We start from the raw sequence: 22,458 nt of genomic DNA, 5'->3' as shown, positions 1-22,458 counted from the left end.
AACTGGATGAACTGTCCAAAACGGAGCACTGGAAACATCCTAGGGCAGTGAGGGTATTTCCGTCTTTTCTCAAGCTACGCTACTCCGATTGACCTGAAATTTTGTAGGAAACTATAAAACATCATTATGTACAACTTTTATGTTTTGTGCTAAGGCTAATTAGGCCTCTAACATACTCAAACAGAAACGGGCAGAACTGAACCATAAGAAATCTCAATTCTGGAATTTTCTCAACAACCATAGAAATCACCAAATCTTCCACACAAACCCACAAAAGTGATATATGAACCATCATTAACCCTTATTAGCATCTTACAACATAAAAAACAACATTTCTACCCAATTGCTATAAGCTTTTACAAGAGTTCAAGGCTGCTTTACCTTCCAAAGGTGGGTTTACAAGGCTGCACTTCAAGAACCAAGTTCATTAGCTTTCTTTTGCTATAACTCCCAAGCTTATTGGAGGGGTGGCACAAAACCAGAATTTTTTCCTCTTGTTTTTCCTTTTGTTTCTCTCGGTTGTTCCTTTCTTCTTTTCTCCCAAGAGTTGGCCGAAACTCACCTTGTTTCTTTGTCTTTGGTCTTGCTAAGAAGCTTAATACTAAGTCCCTTGGTCAAAGTCCACTACCTTTTTGATTAGCCAATGAAAATTAAGCTTAGGAATATCATGGAACCTTTAGGAAGTCTAGCAACTTGTAATTAACCAAAGTCACACTATGGCCCAAACTTCTTTGAATCTTTACAATTAACTCCAATGAGTTGTCAAAAATATACCACATTTACCGCACTAGCGGGTCCCACGTCCATAATACACTTCAAACTTAACGTGGACTAATTTGTATCAAGGAAATGATTTGAAAACTATATTTTCTTATAAAAATGTATAAAAAATGAATATATTGAAGAAAGGTACAAAATTATAGACAAGGAAACAAAATAACGTATAGAAAATATATTAAAAAAAATTTTCGGATTCTCATACTCAAATTTTTCGGGGCGTCACTATTTCATTGTGCAAAATGTTTAGAAAGAAAGAAAAGGGTGAGATGGCAGATTTGCTTTGGGAATTTCACAAACTTTGATTATTTTGTTAACTGCCTTCCCATGTGAGCTTTCACATGAAATTTGGTAGAGATGTAGTTCACATATGGAATATTAAATGTACCAAATTTGGTGTATTTTCAATGCCATTTCGATGGCCAAATGGTACCTCAAAGTTGCCTTCTCAAATCTGGAAAATGACTGGACAGGTCATGAAAGTCGACGAACTTTGGACTGATGTATCTCGATATTCAAAACTCTGAATTTAGTTTTGCTTGTTGTGTTTGAAACCTTGATTAGAACTTATATTGTGTTATGAATTTCAGAGCATGATTCGCTTTCTGTGAATTATGCCGAGTTTCTAAATATTACCGAAAACCAAGACTGATCCCGTCTTAGTTGTTTAAATCAGCAACTTTGAGCTGAAAAGTGGATGCCTTCTGTTTAGAATCTTGGAAAAATATCTTCTAGGAACTTTTAGTACTTTGGATCTAGTTTCCAACGGTATAAAGTTTTTCATTTTTGGACTTACGGGACTCGAGATACGATTTTTCAAAATAGTGTCACTTTAAACTGGAAAAATTTCTGTTTTCAACCAAATTATTCCTTTAAGAACTTTCCACCTTCCTTTGTGATTGTTGGACTGTTTTAAGTTTGTTTTCATGGTTTAATACAAGGTCTCTTTGGAACTTTGAACTTTCATTTCCAATCTTGGTTTTCGAAGGTTAAACCTCTCTTGATGCATTTACTTGGTCATATAACTCCCTTGGTTAATGGTACTTCTTTTCGTACTCAAATTAGGGACTTCAACCCCTATTCTTATGGCCTTGATAATTGTACTAGAGTTGGCAATCATACAAGTATTTTAAAAGAAAGATTTGAAAGGGTTCTTGTGAAAGTAATTAGTAATACTCGGAATGTTTTGGCCGAGCTTCCAAGTAAAAATGTGTTTATCTTCCTTATTTGAAAACCAAAGCTTCTATTGTCATAGTCTCTTGAGTATACGCCCTCGATTTAATCGTTGAAAATGGACGTTGAGTGAGGCTTTTATTAAAAGAGAACTTGAAAATTTTACTCGATTTATGGGTACAACTTGAATTGGTGGCTAAAGAAGTTAGTGAGCCATTCGTGGCGATTTTACTAGACTTTAACTAAATGAGTTTGAAAAATGAGAAAGCTCACTTATACTTGAAACTTGGGCGTTCAACTAGGAAATTTTGACAAGAAACTAATCCTCCATCTTTCTTGGTTTTCGTGCCAAAACTTAGAGATCTGTTTAATTTTCAACTTGGAGAATTTTGGACATGACTTGACTCGGATTAATGTATTCTTAGATATTTTCAAATGCTACCCTCATGGATTAAGTTATTAAGTGATATTTGTATTTGATTTGAAACGCGTTATCTCTTAAATGAGAGTAGCGGAAATACTATTAGACCTTGGTTGATTGCCTTGGTGATTCGTAATTGTACATGTCTCAGGTGATCAAGAGGATCCCAAGGAACCCGTTTGATCTTGCCTCGCTCTTGCTTTACACTTTTGATTTGGTGAGTGTTCCTTGTAGGTGTTTGTGACTTGAATAGTTTTGCTACATGTTTACCGCATATTTCTTGTGTGTTTAAGTGTTAAGTGTTCCCTATAATTGCTCCTATGAAATTTTTCACCATTTTAAGGCGAGTATGTACTTTATCTCGCTCGACCTACTAAAATAACAAATTTCAACCGTTTGACCGTGAATTTCTACAGTTTACTGGTATATTTGATTACTTGTGCATGTTATAAGCTCTTAACTGAATTGGGCCCTGCCCTTGGTTACTAAGCTGCTCGAGTCAGGACTGAGTTCGGTCGGATAGGTTGGAATCTTGGGCCACCGTATCGGTATACTCAAGTATTACCACTTGAGGGATATAGCGATGGCCAGACAAACTGAGGGAAATATTGGAGTTATAAGGTGCAGTTGACCGAAACAGTTCCACGTGAGCACCGTATCCTTTTAATGTGTGTTTATTTATGTAAAATGATAAATATCTCATTTTAATGTGCCAATGTGACACCTTGAACCGTATGTGCGTTATGCTCAATTTACTTGATTTATTAGAACTGCTAGTGTGTTTTGAAACCTCACTGGGCTATTTAGCTCATTCCACACTTTTGTTTTCCTTAACAGAGTTCAGGACTGAGAGTGCTCACGAATAGTTCTAAGTTGTTTTCTTTTGGAGACTTCAACTTGTAGTATAGCAATGACTGTAGTACATATTCTTTTGGGTTGTATTTAAGCTTGAAAGTTAACTAATGGTAAGTATGAAATGTTTTGGAGTACTTTAAATGTTATTAAAAATATTTGAAGTATTTGTAGTTTTTGAATTATGGATTGTAGTGAGCCTCGGCGAGAGCTGGGTAGGAGTTCCGCGGATACCCTTGGGTTCGCTCTTGGGAGAAGTGGGGGCGTCACAAAATGCACTTCAAGTGATTGCTTGTGGAATGTTTGCAAATATGGTGATGCAATGTAAGGATCAAGTAGTTTGAGTGATGATCAAGAGAAGGTTTTGGTGGGTTGAATTACAAGAGCTCGTACTATAAAAGTTCAAAGATTCATTTCAAGCTTAGTATGCACTATTCAAGAGCAATTCAGACCATACAAATGCATATAGAAGGAGTTGGACTCACGGGGAATGAATTCTATACGTTGGTCCAAGATGAGAAAGAAGAAAAATGAAAGATCCGCGGCAGAGCTACGTGCAAATTTGGCCACGGATTGTGTTTCAAAGCAAGTCTGGCATTAACTCAGGTGTTAGAATTTGTTGTATTGTTTTAGGGTTCTTTGCGAGTATTTCTTTCAATTTTCAATGGGTTTTCGTTAGTTGTTAGTTAGTTGTGATAGTTTTCATGAGTTTTCAATAAACCAGCCAAGTTTGTTTTAAGCTTTAAGCTTAATAGGCCAATAGTTAGTTTGTCAAATCCGTTAGTAGTTGGACTAATTAACTAAATCCAAGTCAAATTCAGATTAATCTAAGTAGTTAAGTTTTGGCTATAAATAGCCATTCCTTTGCTTGTACCAAGTTAGACATTTTCGATTATGAGATTGAGAGTTTCTCTTGGCATCCTTGAAAGCTAGAGTTAGACTGAAGTGTTCAATTGGTTTATCAACCAAGAACCACGCTTGATTGTGGCACTTTTTGATATGAATTCAGTTACCTATCTGTGCATTCCCAAGGGTCTCGAGCTAAGTATTCAACCAAACCATTCAAGCGGACCTTTAAATCTGTGTAACACTTCGATTCAAGTTTTGGTCCGTTTTATTCAAAAGCAAATTGGAACATAGAAATACATAGAAGGTGTTGAAGGAATCGAGCTTGAGAACCAGCCAATCAAGACCCTAATTCAAGTCATTGGTGTTGATGGATCCATGATAAAACTCTAGTTGGATGAGCTTTTCATGTGTCACAAGAAGCGAATCAAGCCTTGCTTGTTTTGTCTCAAGTCGTTTATGTCATGTTTAAGTCGTTTATTTGGGTTGATTCCTTGGTCATTATTTAGTCTATTTCATAGTTTGTTTCTTCAGTAAATTCAGCTAAGCTTACATAACTTTAACGAGCCATATGTTTTGTTTGTTTATTTTAAGTCCATTAGCATAGTAGTTATTGGATAGAAAAGTGATTCCTTGTCCAATTTTGATTAGGCCAAATAGGTTAGTTTTGGGTATAAATAGCTGGTCCTTTACTTGTAACAAGGAAGTCGAATTTTTCCAGCAAACAAAATCAAGTGTGAAAATTCTCTTGGTTTCTTGCAAGCTTTCTTTGAATACCTTAGAGCTGTCCTAAGTGTTTATCCAAATCAAGAATCACACTTGATTGTGGTGTCGTTCTACCCAACCTAAATTCATTCTTGTGCTATCAAAGGTCGAGCTAGATTTTCACTCCCAAAATTTGATACCAACAATTCTAGATCTTGTTGTTTATTATGTTACAGGTTGCATCTGAGACAGGGTGTAGGATGTATTAGCTGGTATTAGAATTTTGGTTTATGGTAGCAAATTATATCCCTTTGTTTTGTTGTTTGAGTCAATTTCCCTTATCTATGTCGCTTTGTTCTTCTAGGGTTTTTTTGTTGAATCATGGTTTATCTTTTTTGTTCTCGTGTGTGTCTTATGTTTTGTGTTTCTCATTACTGTTCACTACTACTATTCGATGTCACTGTTCATCCAAAAAAATACCTATTCATTGTGTTTGTCTTTGTTTTCGTGGCTGTTTTGTAGTTGATCTTTGCTGTCCAAATTGATTCTTGACATCTTCTTGATGTTCTTGAATTGTCTTGGTTAAATTCTTAAAGTTCTTGAAACATTTAGGGTTTCTTGGAATCTTAAATTCTTGTGGCTGTTTGATCCAAAAAAAAAAAGGAGAAATCTGTTCGGGTGTTTTTTCCATCTCTATCTTGTTTGTTTCTTATGTTTTGGTAAATTTGACCTAGATACATTGCAAACTGGACTGAGTGGCCTACTTCAACCTTGTAGCCCCCTGTCTTAGGTTCAAAATGGTATAATTGCACCTCAATCCGATAAACATAGCCTCAGATGTGCCCATTCCGCAAAAACCCGTCAAAACTGTCTTTTGTAAACTTCGTTTCCACACTTGTTGTTAGCTTAAATTTTTGTCCTTGTATTGTCTTGAGCATATTGAGTGGCTGTTTATGTTGTGTGTAATGTTGGAATTGATTGAAGAAAATAATGAAGCCATAAATGGCTGGAAAATAGGTAAATACAAAGGACGTGCTGCCCAAATTTTCGCTCGAGGACTAATTTTCTATTTGAACTTGTATATTTTCATTTGGCAAATACTATGACCGTTTTTCCATATTAGAACGTGGTCCTTCTTCAATTGGAAACTCCAAATGTTTGCTTACGTTTTCCACATAAAGATAAATGGTTTAGGGTTTTCTTGGGTACTTTGTTCTCCTTTTTAAGACCTTTAGTTTACAAAATCTACTTGAATATGAGATGATTTTGAACCATATAAATGATTCCAAAAATAGTATTTCTTAGCCTATCTAGTTGGATTCCGACTTGTTTTTGATTCAAGAGTTTTTATTGGAAAATTTTATAATCCTTTTGAGTTTGGTTTTACATTTGGTCTACGAAACCCTAATTATTTTGTCTACAGGTCTAAATGTCCTCGTTTCACTTTAAATACTTAATTGTTTGTGCTAGATAAGCTATAATATTCTGTCTCGTTAACTTTAGGTTTTTTCGGTGACTAAGGATAATATCCGGAGGGATATTTTGCAAGTTGTTTTGCGTACATAGGTGAGTGTTCCTTGTTTGTTATATTCTCCTTGACTTCATGACTTGTTGTTGTTGTTTGATAATGTGTTAAGTGTTTCCAATGATTTCCAAAATGAATTTTCTAGGCGAGCGTGTACTTTATCGCGCTCGACCTAAATGAAACGTGAAATTTTCAATGATTTAATGATTAATACATTAGTTGCGCATGATGTAAGCCTTTTGGCTGAACTGGGCCCTGCCCTTCGTTACCGATCGACTCGAGCCAGAAGCGGACTCGGTCGGGCGATATGGTGACCCTGGGTGTGAACGTTGGTATACTCGAGTATTACCTTATAGTTCGGACAACGTCCGGATGGGTGGAGCCTGGCCAATGGCCGGGAAAGGGGTGAATGAACGAACGAAAGAACAAACGAGGGATTTTACTTACAAAAATGCATTTTCAAATGATTGGAGGAATAAGGGGGAAAAGTCTTGAGAACGAACAAACAAATTGCTCCTTGTGAGCCGTATCATTTTAATGAATGTGTTACTATCGCTTTCCATTATAAATGTTTCTTGAATTATGATAATCCATGTTTCATGTATTGAAATGATTATTTGATTATGTGTTCGGAACCTCACTGAGCTTTTAGCTCACCCCTTTAGTTTTGTTTTCCTTAACAGGGGACGGCGAGCCGGATGTGAGCATAGACTAGCCTACTCTAGTTCTTTTGTTTTTTTTGTTTTTGTAATGGTTCTCGCCCTAGTGCTTGGCACGGGCTGGTTGTATGGTGAGGTGAGAACCTTTGTACATTCGATGGTTGTACTTCCTTTTGAGATAGCAATGTATATATAAGTTTCACTTAAGTTTCGGATTGTTGTATGTTATTCCTTTTGTTGTATCCCGGATTTGATTAAGGAACGACTGAGTCCCGGCGAGATCTGGGCAGGTGACCCGCCGAACCCTCTGGTTCGCCTAAGGGGGAGGTGGGGCCGTCACACCTTTAGTTTTACTTTGTACTTTTGTCTTGTTTTTTTCTTGTGATTTTGAAAGAGGCCAATTTTTTTTCCTCGGTGGTTTGATTTCTTGGTTAATTTAACTGGTTCTTGTATTATATTTTCTTGATGTTTGCAGGAAGTAATCAGTTAGTTAAATCAATGTTTGCAATAAGAGCAATTGGTAGAACACTTTTTGCAGCAGCCACGGGTGAAACTTCGTCAGCAGCTGCAGCTTCTACTGTTAGTTCTAGACTTAACCCTCTTGAGGATTTCTTTGAGGCCGAACGAAGTCCAGACGATGATAAACCTGTTGTATATGGTATAAATTCCTTCTGTGCTATGTTCCATGTTCTAAAGCTCTTGGTTTTCGTGTAAGAGTATGCAACTGGCCATGGAAGTAATGTACTAGAAAAACTATGTGGTATGGACGGTATGACTTTTTAGTATTTTAGCTTATTGTCTAATGGGAAAAGGGTGAAGGAGCTGTATTCTTGTATTAGTTGGGAGGTGTGGGAATTCCTATGATGTGTCTTAAACTTCAAGATTCTCTTTGAGCATTGTGGTGACAACCTTTTAAAATGGGTTTTATTTGGCTTAGAATGTCAAAAATAAAAGGGCTTGTGGAAACAGCATTAAGTATGACTACTATTTATGTGTAGGTATTTTTTCTTCCTCTTTTTTGGGGCCTTTTTCCTTGATAATTCTTTGTTCTATTTTCTGATGCTATGCTAGTTTTACGTAAAGAGCTATTTATGAGTTTTTGATTTTTTTACACCTAGATAGCTTGTTCCAGCAAAGTAAACCTACAGACTTTTGAAAGACATCAGAAAATACTTCTTGACCTTACCCACAATATGTAGCTTCTTAATTTTGCCAACCGGTTGAGGCATTTGAGGTAACAAGATATGCGGAAACTTGAGTTCTGAGAAATCATCAATTATTTTGCAAGAGAGATATGGTATGAGATAATTGTAAAACTATGTTCATTAGGTCATGAGCTTTTCTAATGTTACATAGGCTGTTTATTGAATGATTATCCCCAAGTTCATAAAATTAGTTGTACTTTCTTTTGTTGCTGCTTGCTTCATAGTCTGAGCTAATGCAAGTAGCTTATGGACCTTTTTGTTTTCCTGATCATCTAATCAAAAGTATGTTTTGCGAATACTTGGTTGTACTTTGCTCATGGTGCATGTTGAGGAGTTAGTACTTATTGTGTCTATGGCCATGGGATATGCTATTACAATTGCTTCTTTTTTTTTTGGCTCTTATTTGTGACTTAGAGATAATTGCTGAATTTCCCATTTAGGTAGGGGCTGGAAAGCTTCTGAATTGCGCCTCAAATCGTGGGATGATCTTCATAAGTTATGGTATGTACTATTAAAGGAGAAAAACATGTTGATGACCCAGCGCCAAATGCTTCATGCTCAGAATCTACGTTTTCCAAATCCAGAACGAATCTCCAAGGTAGATTCTGTATTTTCCAGATAGCTATTTCTCTCTCTCTCTCTCTCTTGCAATATTTTTTCCACTCATTATGTTGAATTTTGTGGAGCCATTTCAGCCATTTATCTCAAAAAGGAAATGCATGTACGTGCATATCTCCCTTGTTGTAATATTCTGCGTTTCTTGCAGTAAGCACCCAAAATTTGTGTTTTTCAACTATATTATCCTTATTCCTTTAGTATGCTGAGATAACCTCTGGACATCCTTGTGAAGAACCTCATCACTTCTTGGAATCATGGCAACATGCAAGGTGAAAGCAATTCCAGATATTTTCTTAGTTTGTAGTTCTACATGATAGATAAAGAAAAAATTGGGGGTGGTGGGACCGGGGGAAGGCCTGATTACAGGGAAATACACTTACTTTTTTGGCTGACAGTAGTCCCAGTAGAAAGCATCTGTCAGATACATGTTTCTCTGGAAAAAAAATTCTTATAATTTGTAGTTTACAGCAGTCCTAGAAGAAACACCATCTGCCAGATGCATATTTTTTCTAGTTCTTCCGTATGAGATCTTAACTCTTCTCAGCCTCAAAGGATTTAATATCACATTCAGTTGTTCCATCTATAATTATCTGAAACCCTGTGCCAACTATAGTTTTTATCAGCAAGTGTTTTTGTTTGCTGACATCATTATTTGCTTAATCAACAAATTGCATTTTTTCAGTCTGTTTGATTGAAAATTTAATTTTCTTCTTGGTTCTCCTATTAAAAGCTTGTTTTTAGAGGTTGTGAAGATTGGACTTTTACAAAATGTTGTGTTTTACATAGATAGGTTTGGAGTGGATGAAATATTTTCATTGCTCCTTTACTATAAGTTACAGGAAGTAGATTGAGGTTTTCTGACTTGTTTCCTTAATATGTTCCATTTTTTAACAGTGTACCTTTTTATTTGACATTTGTATGGTCATTACTAGTTCCATTGTTTAATTGAGATGAAGGGGATTAAGGTAAATGGGAGGTGGATATGCTTTTCTATGAATTTCTGATCAAATAAAAATAATTGGGTATCCAGGGGTAACTTTAGGTTGCATGGATGATTGTAGAGTAGTGAGAAGGGTAAGAATTAACATACTGGTGGGCATTTGAAGACTAAGTGATGCAGCACGAAAACTTGGTAGGCACAACAGCTTTGTAGAAAAGCTTAGTTATTGAATGTCACCCGAACTTATAATAGCAACTTGGAATAGGATGGGAGAATATGCTTAAGAAGGTGAAAATTGATTGGTAATTCTAGGAATCGCTCCTAGGAATCTTTAGGCATCACACCTAAAGTTGGGATGTATCACACAACCCTAAGAAAGATGTTAAGTCTGTAGGAAAATTTTATTAATGACCAAAAACTGCCTTCTCTTTGTGGAGAAGTGGTTATTTATAGATACTAGAACAACCAATTCCAATCCTAATTAGGACTCCTAACTAGAATAGAATTCTAGTAGAAAGCTAGAAAGCTAAGCTTTCTTATTCCTCATAACAACTAAAATACTAATTACCAAAAATAATTACTAAACAGAAAATTACCATAAACATAAAATTCCTGCAGCTAATCCAAATTACTAAAATACCTCTACTGGTGCAAATTAGAAAACAAACTCCATAGAATTCAAACCAACTCCCAAGTTGGTTCCTTGTCATCAAAAGCATGCCAAATCAATGCTTGGGCATTCGACACATCCTTCCCATGTCTCCAATAAACCTTAGTGGATTTTTGCCATTTATCTCTATTATCTCTCCCTGGCTTGAGAAGACTTGACCTCAGCGAGTTAATGGCCTGATACCTCTCTTAGAAATTTGGATCCAACTTCTGAAATTCAGATTGTGTAATCCATGTACAATCTGTGCATGGTCGCCCCCTCCAATGAATAAGAAATTTATGGTAGCCACCCCCTCTAGTAGACACAATTTGGTGATCAAGAACATCTTCAATTGCTTCACTTAAGCATGTAGGAGGTGGAAGAGTAGCCTTAGAAATCCCACTTGCTGAATCGTCTAAATGCCCATCATAAGCAGTCAAATCTTCAATATTGAACACATTGCTAATCCCCATATCATCGCACAACTCAAGAACATAAGCATTTGAGCTGATTTTCTTGAGAACCTTGAAAGATCCTGCACTTCTTGAATGTAGCTTTTTGTAGACACCCTTAGGATATCTCTCTGGCCGAATACGAACCATAACTTCATCCCCTTCTTCAAATTCTGCAATTTTCTTCTTCAAATCTGCACGTGCTTTGTACCTTTCATTACTGGTAGCAATCCGACGTCGAACTTCATCACGTATATCCAAAATATGCTTAGAAAAAGCCTCAGCTTCAGTACTTGGACGAGCACTAACTGGTAATGGAAGCAAATCAATTGGTTTGCGAGGATTATCTCCCGTTACAGCCTCAAAAGGACTATAACCAGTTGATCGATTCACTGAACTATTGTAAGCAAATTCTGCCATTGGTAGAATTTGATCCCAATTGGAAACATGATCACCAACCAAACACCGAAGTAGATCACCAAGGCTGCGGTTAACTACTTTAGTCTGACCATCTGTGTGTGGGTGGAAAGAAGAAGAAAACTTGAGTTTAGTGTGCAGCTCATAAACTTCACATCCTTGTCTGAAACTATAGTCATTGGCAGTTCATGAAGTCTAACTATCTCTATGATGAAAATCTTAGCGATATGGACAGCATCCGAAGTCTTAGCACATGGGAGAAAGTGAGCCATTTTCAAAAATCTATCCACAACTACTAGTATAGAATCATAACCTTGCAATATTCTTGGTAGTCCAAGGACAAAATCCATGCTCAAATCCTGCCACGGTCCATGTGGAATGGGTAGTGGCATGTAAAGACCAGTGTTTCTCTTTTGCCCTTTGGCCAATTGACAAATTCGGCATCTAGCAACAGTCTTGCCAACATCCCGTCTTATACTTGGCCAATAGAAGCGATCTTGCACCATGGCAATTGTCTTGTCATGCCCAAAGTGTCCAGCAACACCTCCACCATGTAATTCCCAAATTAACTCCTCCCTCAGTGAAGTACTAGGAACACAAAGTAGAGTTTTCTTGAAAAGATAGTCATCATGGATGGAAAAACCAGCATATTCTACTTGTTTACCAGCCATTTAATCCTCATACATGACCTTGAAGTCTCTACAACGAGGATAATCTTGCTTGAGTGAATCAAAACCAACCACATGAACAGCCATAGTAGTTAGAATAAGATGCACACGACTAAGTGCATCAGCCACCTTATTCTCAACACTTGCCTTGTGCTTGATAACAAAATTGTATTGTTGCAGGAAAGAAACCCATTTGCCATGCCGATGACACAACATCTTTTGAGAATTTATATATTTGAGGACCTCATGATCAGTATATAGGATAAATTCCTTATAAATAAGATAATGATGCCAATGGCGAATAGATTGAATAACATTGTAGAATTCCTTGTCATAAGTAGAGTATTTCTGCTTTGCCTCATTCAGCTTTTCACTAAAATAAGCTATAGGATGACCTTCTTGACTTAGAACTCCACCAATCCCAACATGAGAAGCATCACATGCGATCTCAAACACCTTTGAAAAATCTGGCAGCCTAAGCACTGGGGCTTCGGTTATTCGCTTCTTCAATTCTTCAAAAGCCTTAGCTGTAGTTTTTGTCTATTGAAACTGTCCCATCTTCATGCAATCAGTGATGGGAGCCATAATAGAGCTAAACCCCCTTATAAATCGCCTATAGAATGAAGCTAGCCCATGGAAACTTCGAACCTCCCTCAAATTAGTAGGAACCGACCAATCTACTATTGCCTTCACCTTTTCCGGATTAGCAGCTATTCCTTTATTTGAAGCGACAAAACCCAAAAATACAACACTAGGAGCCATGAAAGTACACTTCTTTAAGTTGATATAGAGCTTTTCTTGACGAAGAACTCTCATTACTTGTTGAAGATGGTTAATGTGCTCCTCTTTGTTCTTGCTATAAATTAAGATATCATCGAAATAGACAACCAAAAAGAGGCCAATAAAGGACTGAAATACCTGTGTCATGAATCTCATAAAGGTGCTGGGAGCATTAGAGAGGCCAAACGGCATTAGTACCCACTTATAGAGTCCATCCTTTGTCTTAAAGGCTGTTTTCCACTCATCAACCGGACGAATTCTGATTTGATAGTACCCCTTTCGCAAGTCAATTTTAGTGTAGATAGTTGAACCAGCCATCATATTAATCATATCATCAAGTCTAGGTATGGGAAACATATACTTGATTGTTATTTTGTTGACTACACAGCTATCTACACACATTCTCCAGGTTCCGTCTTATTTTGCAGTCAATAAAGCCGGCACTGCACAAGGACTTGGGCTGATTTGAATATGTCCTTTGTCCAAAAGCTCATCAACTTGTTTCTTAAGTTCAGTAGACTCACTCGGGTTCATGCGATAGGCAGGCAAGTTAGGTAGTTGAGAACTTGGTATGAAATCTATTGCATGCTAGATATCACGCATAGGTGGTAGTCCATGCAGCAAATCTTCGGGAGCTACATTAGAAAAATCAGACAGCAATTTGACAATTTCTGGAGGCACTTCTTCAGAGTTGACACCTGCTGAAATTTTTACCTCTTTGAAGACTAATACCATAATAACTCCTTGCTCCTTGTTCTCCCTTTCAAATTGCTTCTTGCTCAAAATCTGAAGAGGCTTCTTCCTTGTCTCGATCACTTCATTAACTCTTGAATTCTCTTGTTTGGTTGGTTTCTTCTCGTGAAACTTCTTCATTGTTTCAGCACTTATAGGCTTTAAGACAATCTGCTGGTCATTACTTGAATGAGTAAGTGTTTGACTTTCTGTTATGATCCATATCTCGGTCATATAGCCAAGGTTGACCAAGAAGTATATGGGAAACAGTCATTGGAATAACGTCACACCATATAGTATCGCTATAAGGTCCATGTTTAATGGACACCAAGCAATGTCTCATTACCGGTATAGAGCTACTGTTGATCCAAGCAACCTTGTAAGGTTCAAGATGTGGCTCTGTAGGCAAATTTAACTGTTGTACAGTAGACTCGAAACATCAATGCCACCATCAATAATGAGCTTTATAGTCTCTTGTCCACAGTAAACTAAGGTTTGAAAGATTGAAGTTCTTCTCCAGTCTTCCTTTTGTGACATGTCTCACAACCGAGAGATAAGACGTGTCTTCTTCTTCCTCTTCCAAATCATCAACATTAAGTTGTGCTATCTCAGTCAAATAATCAGCACCTTCATCTTCCTCCACCTCTAGATTTTTCTTATCTCTGAAATCGGCGCTAATGTGCAAGTTTCTCTTATTCAGGCACTCCCATGCCATGTGTCCCTTCAAACCACACTTGAAACATCCATCTTTGTTTTTGTTTCTTTCATCGATTGTGGAAGCCTTAGTTTTTGTCTCTACAGGCTTGGAAGTTGCTTGAGTTGCTGCTGATTTATATGGCTTGCCATTTGCAACAAATCTTTTAGGAATTACCTCCCCACCTTGAGTATTGAACCTCTTAAATAGTGGCTACTGCAGGCTCTTTTCAAGTCTAAGAGCTGCTTGGAATGCATTATCAACTGTGTAGATATCACGTCCCATCAATTCTTTGCGAATTTCAGGTCTCAACCCAACTTAAATCTGGATAAAGCTTGTGCTAAACTTTCGGTGCCTCCGCAGCAAATTTTCAGCTCTTCAAACTTATTCATATATTCAGCAACTGTTATTCCTCCTTGCCTTAAGCTATTCATATCTTAAAAAAGATCAGCTTCATAATGTAGAGGTACGTACTTTCTCTTTAAACACAGCTTCATCTCTTCCCATGTCAAGTCTAGTTGTCCAGTAGGTCGAAGGCCATGCTCGACTCCTGTCCACCACACTTGGGCTTGTCCAACAAGTTTCATGATAGCAAACTTAACTTTTCTCTCATCAGTCATATCATACCAATCAAAATAGCATTCCAAAATAGCGAGCCAATCGGAAAATATTTTAGGATCAATTCTTCCATCGAAATCAAGGATATCTACTCTTACCTTTTTTGTGATGTCTCCTGCGAAATCATAAGTGTTGTCTTCCTTGCCTTGCTGATGAACAATCTCATCAGCCATGTCAAAAAGAGAAGCTTGTAACCTTCCAAAAGATTGATTTATTCTATTTTCACTCCTACCAGATTGATTCCCGATTGTGTGTTCAGGCTGTTCGAGATGGTCTGGTTCCGTTCCATTGTTTTTGACCCCAGATCCGGACTCACCGTTGCCTCTAGATTCAGGAATTTACTGTTGCTCAGTATTAAAAATTTTGTCTTCTAACACAGCAACCCTCTCTAAGAGAAGATTAATGATGTTATCCCCTTCCTTGTCTGTGTATCGAGCCCTAAAACTCAACCCACTTCTTGTCGTCATGGGAAAGCCTTGCTCTGATTACCAATACTGATGCAGCATGAACACTTGGTAGGCACAACAGCTTTGTAGAAAAGCTTAGATATTGAATGTCACCGGAACTTATAATAGCAACTTGGAATAGGATGGGAGAATATGTGTAAGAAGGTGAAAATTGATTGGTAATTCTAGGAATCACTCCCAGGAATCCTAAAGGCATCACACCTAAAGTTGGGATGTATCACACAACCCTAAGAAAGATGTTAAGTCTGCAGGAAAATTTTTATTAATGACCAAAAACTGCCTTCTCTTTGTGGAGAAGTGGTTATTGATAAATATTAGAACAAAGCCGATTCCAATCCTAATTAGAACTCCTAACTAGAAAGCTAGAAAGCTAAGCTTTCTTATTCCCCAAAACAACTAAAATACTAATTACCAAAAATAATTACTAAACAGAAAATTATCATAAACATAAAATTCCTGCAGCTAATCCAAATTACTAAAATACCCCCTGCTGGTGAAAATTAGAAAACAAACTCCATAGAATTCAAACCAACTCCCAAGTTGGTTCCTTGTCATCAAAAACATGCCAAATCAATGCTTGGGCATTCAACACAGCCTTCCCACTTCTCCTATAAACCGTAGTGGATTTTTGCCATTTATCTCTATCACTAAGAGAGACCTGAGCTCAAAATTTTTAAGAGTTGAGACATTTGGATTGTAGAATTCTCTCCTTTAAAACCATATAGTCACAGTCTTAGCTTTTAAAGAACAAGGTAGTTGTATAGTTCTACAATTTCAGGGGTTATACCATATCATCATGCAACCATGCTGTTGTCCTACTCAGGGTTCTTGTTCCTTCTTAGTTTATCCAGGTCAGAAGAGATAGGTATATAAATGCTTTTTTTTTCCTTTTTGGTAAGCTTTCAAATGCTTCACGATCTAGAGAGCTGTGACAGCCCCACCTTCCCCTAAGGCGTACCAACGGAGTTAGCGGACTGCCTGCCCAGCTCTCGCCAGGACTACTAAAATGTCAAATCCTAACTCAAGTCGTTCGGGAAACTATTAGCGCGCTTAGCCAACCCAACAATCGTAAAACGGAAAACAAACGTCAAAACGTAGGGTGAATAGTGACTACCACGTCACCATCTGCCAAGACCCAATCGAATACAGGTAATCCAAGAATCACCGAAAAGAATATATACAAGCCAAATATAATACATTGGACAAGAGCACACTCACTATTACAAACCACATTCGTATGTTTACAAGCCAAAAGAAAGTATTAAATCCAAGTACAATTAAGGTTCCAACTATTGAGGAGCTATACAAAATCTCTTGACTAGCTCTACTCAACTCATTCTTCAAAAGCAAAAGTCCAAAAGATAATTCCCTGTAAGGAAAACAAAATTAACGGAGTGAGCTTTCGCCCAATGAGGTACCATCACGTACATATACCAAGAGCACTTAAACACAAGAAATATTCAATCCAAATACGCATCTCAAGTAAGCGATAGTAACCACACCCAAGTTTAAGGAATAAAAGGATACGGGTGGCTCTCAGGAGCCCTTTTCCGCTTTGCCATACTTGATCTCATTTCATTGACCCTCCGTCAATGTATATCAGGTAATCATGACCGTAGACTCCTCTTTACTCCAATTATCCGTCCACCTCACTTTCCCCTTACCGGGCCCGAACACCAAACAGTACAGAATTGGTATTACTCGAGTATACCGGAATCAAGGGTCTCATACCCAAAGATTCCCAAATACAGTCCCCATGGCTTGTCAAATGTCCCCGACCAAGTCCTTACTGGCTCGAGTCCATTGACTTCCAATGAGGTAGAGCTCAGAGTGAACAGTAAAGGTTCAGAGATACAATAAACAATGGTATCCAATCGACACCAAATCAAGTACATTCAAGAGTATTCAAGTGATATAATAAACAGTCAAGAGGCCAGAGAGTACGAGAGTGGTAAAGTACACCCCCGCCTCACCTAGTCCAAACAATCATCACAACTAGTCCAAATCACAGAATTCAAGTACAAGAAAGCCACGGAATAACAAATATGTGAGTAGTACACTCACCAAGTTCGACAAAGAAATTTCACAAGTTTTCGCCCGACGTGAGCCTTGGATCACCGGCACGCCCTATAATATTCAAGAAAGTGCAATTAAAACTCAAACACGAGTTGAATACCTTTTTAATAGGGACCCTTAAGGCAAGACCCAAATATAGCCTGGAAATGCAAAAATACATAACATTTAGGGTTAAAAGTGGAAACAAACACTATGACCGTTCATTTCTATAAAATCTCAGCCCAACTCACAAGAACCTAATATCCTAGACACTTGGACAGCATTTCCCCTAAAATTTCAGCTTTTCCAACGTACAAAACAACCATTAAAAGCCATCCAACATAACCACAAGCACCCAAACAATTCATAAGCCATTCAATATACTTCATTAGGGTCACAATACCCCTCAATTATAGCCAATTAGAAGATCAACCATCAACCATAGAAAACCCCCAATTTGAAACCCTAAATCTGAAATTTTCCGCACAAGTCGAAATTTCCCGCAATTACCCGCAATTAACGTACAAGAGAGCTATAAAACACCATTTAGAACCACCAATTCAAGCTCAATCATATCCATCATAGGAAAACAGAAAAATTCCAAGAAAAATCAGAAAATTAGAAAACTTCACTCCAATCCACCAAATCTTCCGTAAAATCGCATAAATAGCTACTATAAGGCACCAATTGGCCAAAATTAGAAACAATAGATGAGTTCCAAGCAAGATACCTTAGTTCTTCAAGAAAGGTTGAAGCTTAGGAGGTTTTCTTCCAAAATAACACCACCAAGTTCTTCAAACACCCTTAGCAAGATGATTTTATGGACTAATTCAAGAAATAATCGGTTGATTTTCAAGATTAGAGCAAGATTTGAAGATAGAAGGTTGAAGGTTTCTTTCCTTTGTTGGCTAGAGAGGTTCGGCCATGAGGAGATGAAGAATGAAGATAATTTGGTCCAATTTTGACTTTTAAGTGAAGACAAAGAAAGTTAGGCAAAGTTAGGTATGGTTTGGCCAACCAAAATTGGACACTTGGCACCTTATTTTCACTTAGAGTTATCCTCTTGTCCCTCCATGGTTAATCCATCTAGGTAACCTCTAATCATCTCCTAACACCTAGTAATAAAATCCCTTTATGCAAAATTTAACCGAATCGGCCGAATTTCTCTCACTAAATACACTAGCGGGTCCCACGTCCAAAATACGTTCCAAATTTCTCACGAACTACCTTATACTAGAAAACTGATTTAAAAACTATATTTACTGATAAAATGTTGATAAAAGTAATATAATAAAGAAAATACAAGAAAACGGTGCACAGGAATAAAATAATAAATAAATAAATTTTTTTTTTCTGGGTTCTCACAAGAGCTCTTTTAACTATCCACTAGTTGGCTATTCATGATTTTCAAGGGCTTGTAAATGCAACCCAGGCCATAATTTGTACTAAGTGCACAATATTAGTTCCAATTGTTCCTAACAGATCAACTGTTGCAAGGTTATTAGTATCTCATCTCATTTACCACATTTTGTGATAAGTGATTTTGAGCCATTAAATACCATCTGATTTATGTAGTATTTTGGATTTTACCTGTATCAAATTGCTGGAATATGTGGTCAAGTGTGGTATTTGGTGATGGCAACAACAGCAAACAATTCAGTTTTTCTTGTCACTTTCTTGTTCTCCAATGTTGTGCTTAGTTGTATTTTATGTCCTGTATTGGTATCTTTAATTCCTAGGTTGCATTCATGATTCGTTTACCAGCCTGTACAATAAAAGGAATTGGTTCACCTTTTTGAAATTATTCTGCATACCTGTATAGAGTTTTGCTCTCACCAATTTGTGTCTCTGTTTTTGAAATGGTCTAACTACTACACTGTCATATTCAGTGTGGCATTCCTGGCTGGTAAATATCCTTTGTGTGTCCTTATATTTGATTTGAATGTCATTTCTCTATTCTTAGCTTCCTGAAAATTCAGATGCCTTCTTAATCCCTAATCAACCTTGTTGCAAAGGGCCTTCTAGTAAATGTAGCAAGCTTGTGTGGAAAAGTGCCTGTAAAGTTTGTGAATTGATTTTGGAAGTGTAATTCCTTATCTGAAGATTAATAGTGATGAGAACATGAAGATTGCCCAAGCAAATCGATTTAGTTAATTAGTCCAAGTTGTGTCATTTATTTGGTGGTATTAAGCAAGGGTTTGTTTGTCATTTACCTTGCCAAATTGAATCATTTATTAGATATTAAAATTCAGCCAGACTTGTCTTAGTTAGCCGAATTAATTAGTTATTAGTTTAGTAAATAAGTGAATCCAATTCACTCTAGGGTTGCTAGTTTAAGTGAATCCAATTCACTCTAGGGTTACTAGTTTAAGTGAATCCAATTCACTTTAGGTCTTCTAGTTTTGTATGGCTATATATAGCCCAAGTAAGAGACCTTCAAAATCAGTTTTTTGATGAATAAAAATTCGTGAGTTATTAACTTTTCTCTTTCCAAGAGAGCTCCTTTGAATATTTGAGAATCTTTCCCAAGATATTCATACCGAACTTATCAATCAAGTAACTCCTTGGTTGTGGCGTTCTACTACCTATAATTTGGTTCGCAATTCGTTAAGTCGCGGGTTGAGATTGTATCAAAATTGTTCGCTATTTAGAGGGTTAGATTGGGTCAAATTCTCCGCTGCCAAACCGTTGGTGTCGTTGTCTAGATCGTGTCGAAGTGCATATCACATCAAACAGCACTTCCGTTCTTTGACTTACATGTAAGAATTGGTTGCGTGCAATGGTGTATTAAATAAAACAAATACTATCCTTAGATATTATAAGCTCTAGGTATGTTCAACTGATAGTGTAATTTTAAAGGTTTATTTCTGTCTTGTACTTCACCCTCCTAAAGATGCGCATTTGTTCCCTTCAGAAAACTTCTGTAAGCAACTGGGACTGCTCCCGAGAACAGTTTGCCATTAAATGGCACTTAAATGTCTTGGGTCTTTGAGAATTTGACTGCTGCTTCCTTTCAGTTCATTTTAAGCTGATCCACTAACTTTGACTATTGAGGTCCTAAGACTTTCTTTGAGTCTTCATTAATCTTGATTATCCTGAAATTTTTTACTTTTGGATATTGATATTTTCACATTCTGAGCCCAAGTGATGAAAGAACGTCAATTCTTTCCAGATGTTGATCATCTATGAAGTTAACTAGTCTCTACACATCGAAATAACTGTGAAGAAAAAGAACTGATTGACATTGACACCATCTCAAGGAGAATGTATACCTTTTAGTCCATTTTAATTGATAATCATACTGATATCATGGATTTGGAATAACTATAATATAATCATGACATTAGGATTAGAATGACGGGAGTAAGAATTTTTAATTCAGTGGGAAATTAAAGAAGGCTATTGGATTCAGTGGGAAATTAAAGACTTCTTGGATTATTCATTATGTGCATGCTTTATTGACTTGGTTGGAGCCTTGGTTCCTACTGAATTTAGATTAAGTTCCTATTAATTTGGAAGCTTACACATCCTCAATGGGTCAATTGCTAATATAGGAGGACAACTTTGTTGGTGAAATTGTGGCTTGCCCTTGTGGAGTGAGCAAATACTTTCATGGAATGTTTCCTCCTCCCACCCCCCCTCCAGCTCCCCCAGAGACCATAAAAGCAAATGAATAGCCCTCTGTGATGCATCATTCTCACTTTCCATTGAATTCTCTCATATCTATTGCTGAAAGTGAGCTTCTTGCTAGGATTTAGTTTCCGTTATGCAATGTGAGTAACTATTGCAATGATGATGTTAGACCTTGTAAAGCTGTGATTACATGACCATTGGTAGGGTAGAGATCTTGTGCTAACAATAAAATCTTCACTTTTGAGTTTGATGAAATCCAGGAAGATGCATTATACAAGTGTGCTGTGGAACTTGGCTCCTCTCCAGTAGATTCTCTCTCCATTTCTTGTAGTGCACATCTGGATGCATGACACATGTCTTCGTTTATTAGGATTTGTCAAATGAAAAATGATCATGTTCCTTCCTAATAAATGAAGACACGTCATGCATCTAGATGTGCATTGTGGAAAATGGAGAGAGAACCACTGGAGAGGAGCCAAGTCCGTGTGCTGCGTGCTGTCGGCAAAACAAGACTAGTCAACAGGAACTTACATACTTGGTTAAAGTACGTAAAAGAAACCCAAGTTTCCTTTTGGATGGGTGCCATTTGTTTATCTGCTTCATCAACCAACAGGGATTTGTAATCTTATTTGTTGTACCTTATCACCAGGCATTGCAACTACAGATATGGCAAGATCATGTTTTACAAGTTCTGTTTACTGTCCATTATGTGATGGTCTAGAATGCAAAAAATTGGCATTCTGTTTTCATGTGGAATGTGTTGTGGGGTCTACCAGTTTACTCACAGCATTAAGGTGGTTAACGGATTCTTTTTGCAAAATAGCAGGTAAGGAAATCAATGTGTCGAATAAAACATGTATTGATTGACAGGAAAATTGAAGAACCAGATCCAAGGAGGTCAGCTGAGATGAAAAGAATGATAAACGCTCTATAGTGTCCTCCATTTAGTTCTTATGCAAGCTTTCTTGTTCTTATAGTTGGACGTCGGGATATCAATAGCCCTTCTTCTTTATTTAGTAATAAAGATAGGTGGTGAGTGGGTTTTATTTTCTATTGATTCAGATATATGGATGTCCTACCACATGAGAAATGTGATACACTGCAAGTCTAAGGATATCCTACAGTTCATGAATATTTTCTGGTTGGTTGAATGTAAAATTTTATCAGGAAAATGTAGTTTTGGTACCCAATCTTTGGCAGATGAGCAATTTTCGTCTCCAAACTTTGGATGAAAACAAATTTGGTGCCTAAACTTTCAATTTTTGAGCACATGTAGTACCCTTAACAGTCTTTTTTTTCAAATTGCTATTAGAAAGGGTCATGTGATGATGTGTCCGGCAACTGTTGTATAAAAAAATGTCCAAAAAATATAAAATATCTTTTTGATAAAATTATCAGCCCTTAAACTTAGTGTCAAAAGGATATTTTACATGGCACTAGTGTTAAAAGGATATTTTACTTTTTTTTTGACATTTTTATACAATAGTTATCAGACATGTGATAGTCACATGACTTTTTTTGGTAGTGATTTGGAAAAATCCATCAGGAATACTAAATGTGCTCAATAGTTGA

General features: G+C 37.1%; 1 protein-coding gene across 1 annotated transcript; it reads left to right on the top strand.

Annotated features, from left to right (window-relative positions):
- The first annotated feature begins 7,456 nt into the window (after nt 1–7,456).
- Nucleotides 7,457–21,820, top strand: LOC113713742 (uncharacterized). The gene is made up of 3 exons (XM_027237529.2): nt 7,457–7,616; nt 8,604–8,761; nt 21,713–21,820. The coding sequence occupies exons 1-3, from the start codon at nt 7,457–7,459 to the stop codon at nt 21,818–21,820; spliced, it is 426 nt and encodes a 141-aa protein (XP_027093330.1).
- The last annotated feature ends 638 nt before the right edge of the window (nt 21,821–22,458 follow it).

This window comes from Coffea arabica, chromosome 10c (genome assembly GCF_036785885.1).
Source record: "Coffea arabica cultivar ET-39 chromosome 10c, Coffea Arabica ET-39 HiFi, whole genome shotgun sequence".
Classification (NCBI taxonomy): domain Eukaryota; kingdom Viridiplantae; phylum Streptophyta; class Magnoliopsida; order Gentianales; family Rubiaceae; genus Coffea; species Coffea arabica.
This window is presented reverse-complemented; position numbering and strand designations above follow the sequence as displayed.

Coding starts and splice junctions, on each gene's coding strand:
- LOC113713742 (XM_027237529.2), top strand. CDS start 7,457: ATGTTTGCAATAAGAGCAATTGGTAGAACACTTTTTGCAGCAGCCACG. Junction 7,617..8,603: donor TGATAAACCTGTTGTATATG/GTATAAATTCCT, acceptor TTTCCCATTTAG/GTAGGGGCTGGAAAGCTTCT. Junction 8,762..21,712: donor ATCCAGAACGAATCTCCAAG/GTAGATTCTGTA, acceptor GCAAAATAGCAG/GTAAGGAAATCAATGTGTCG.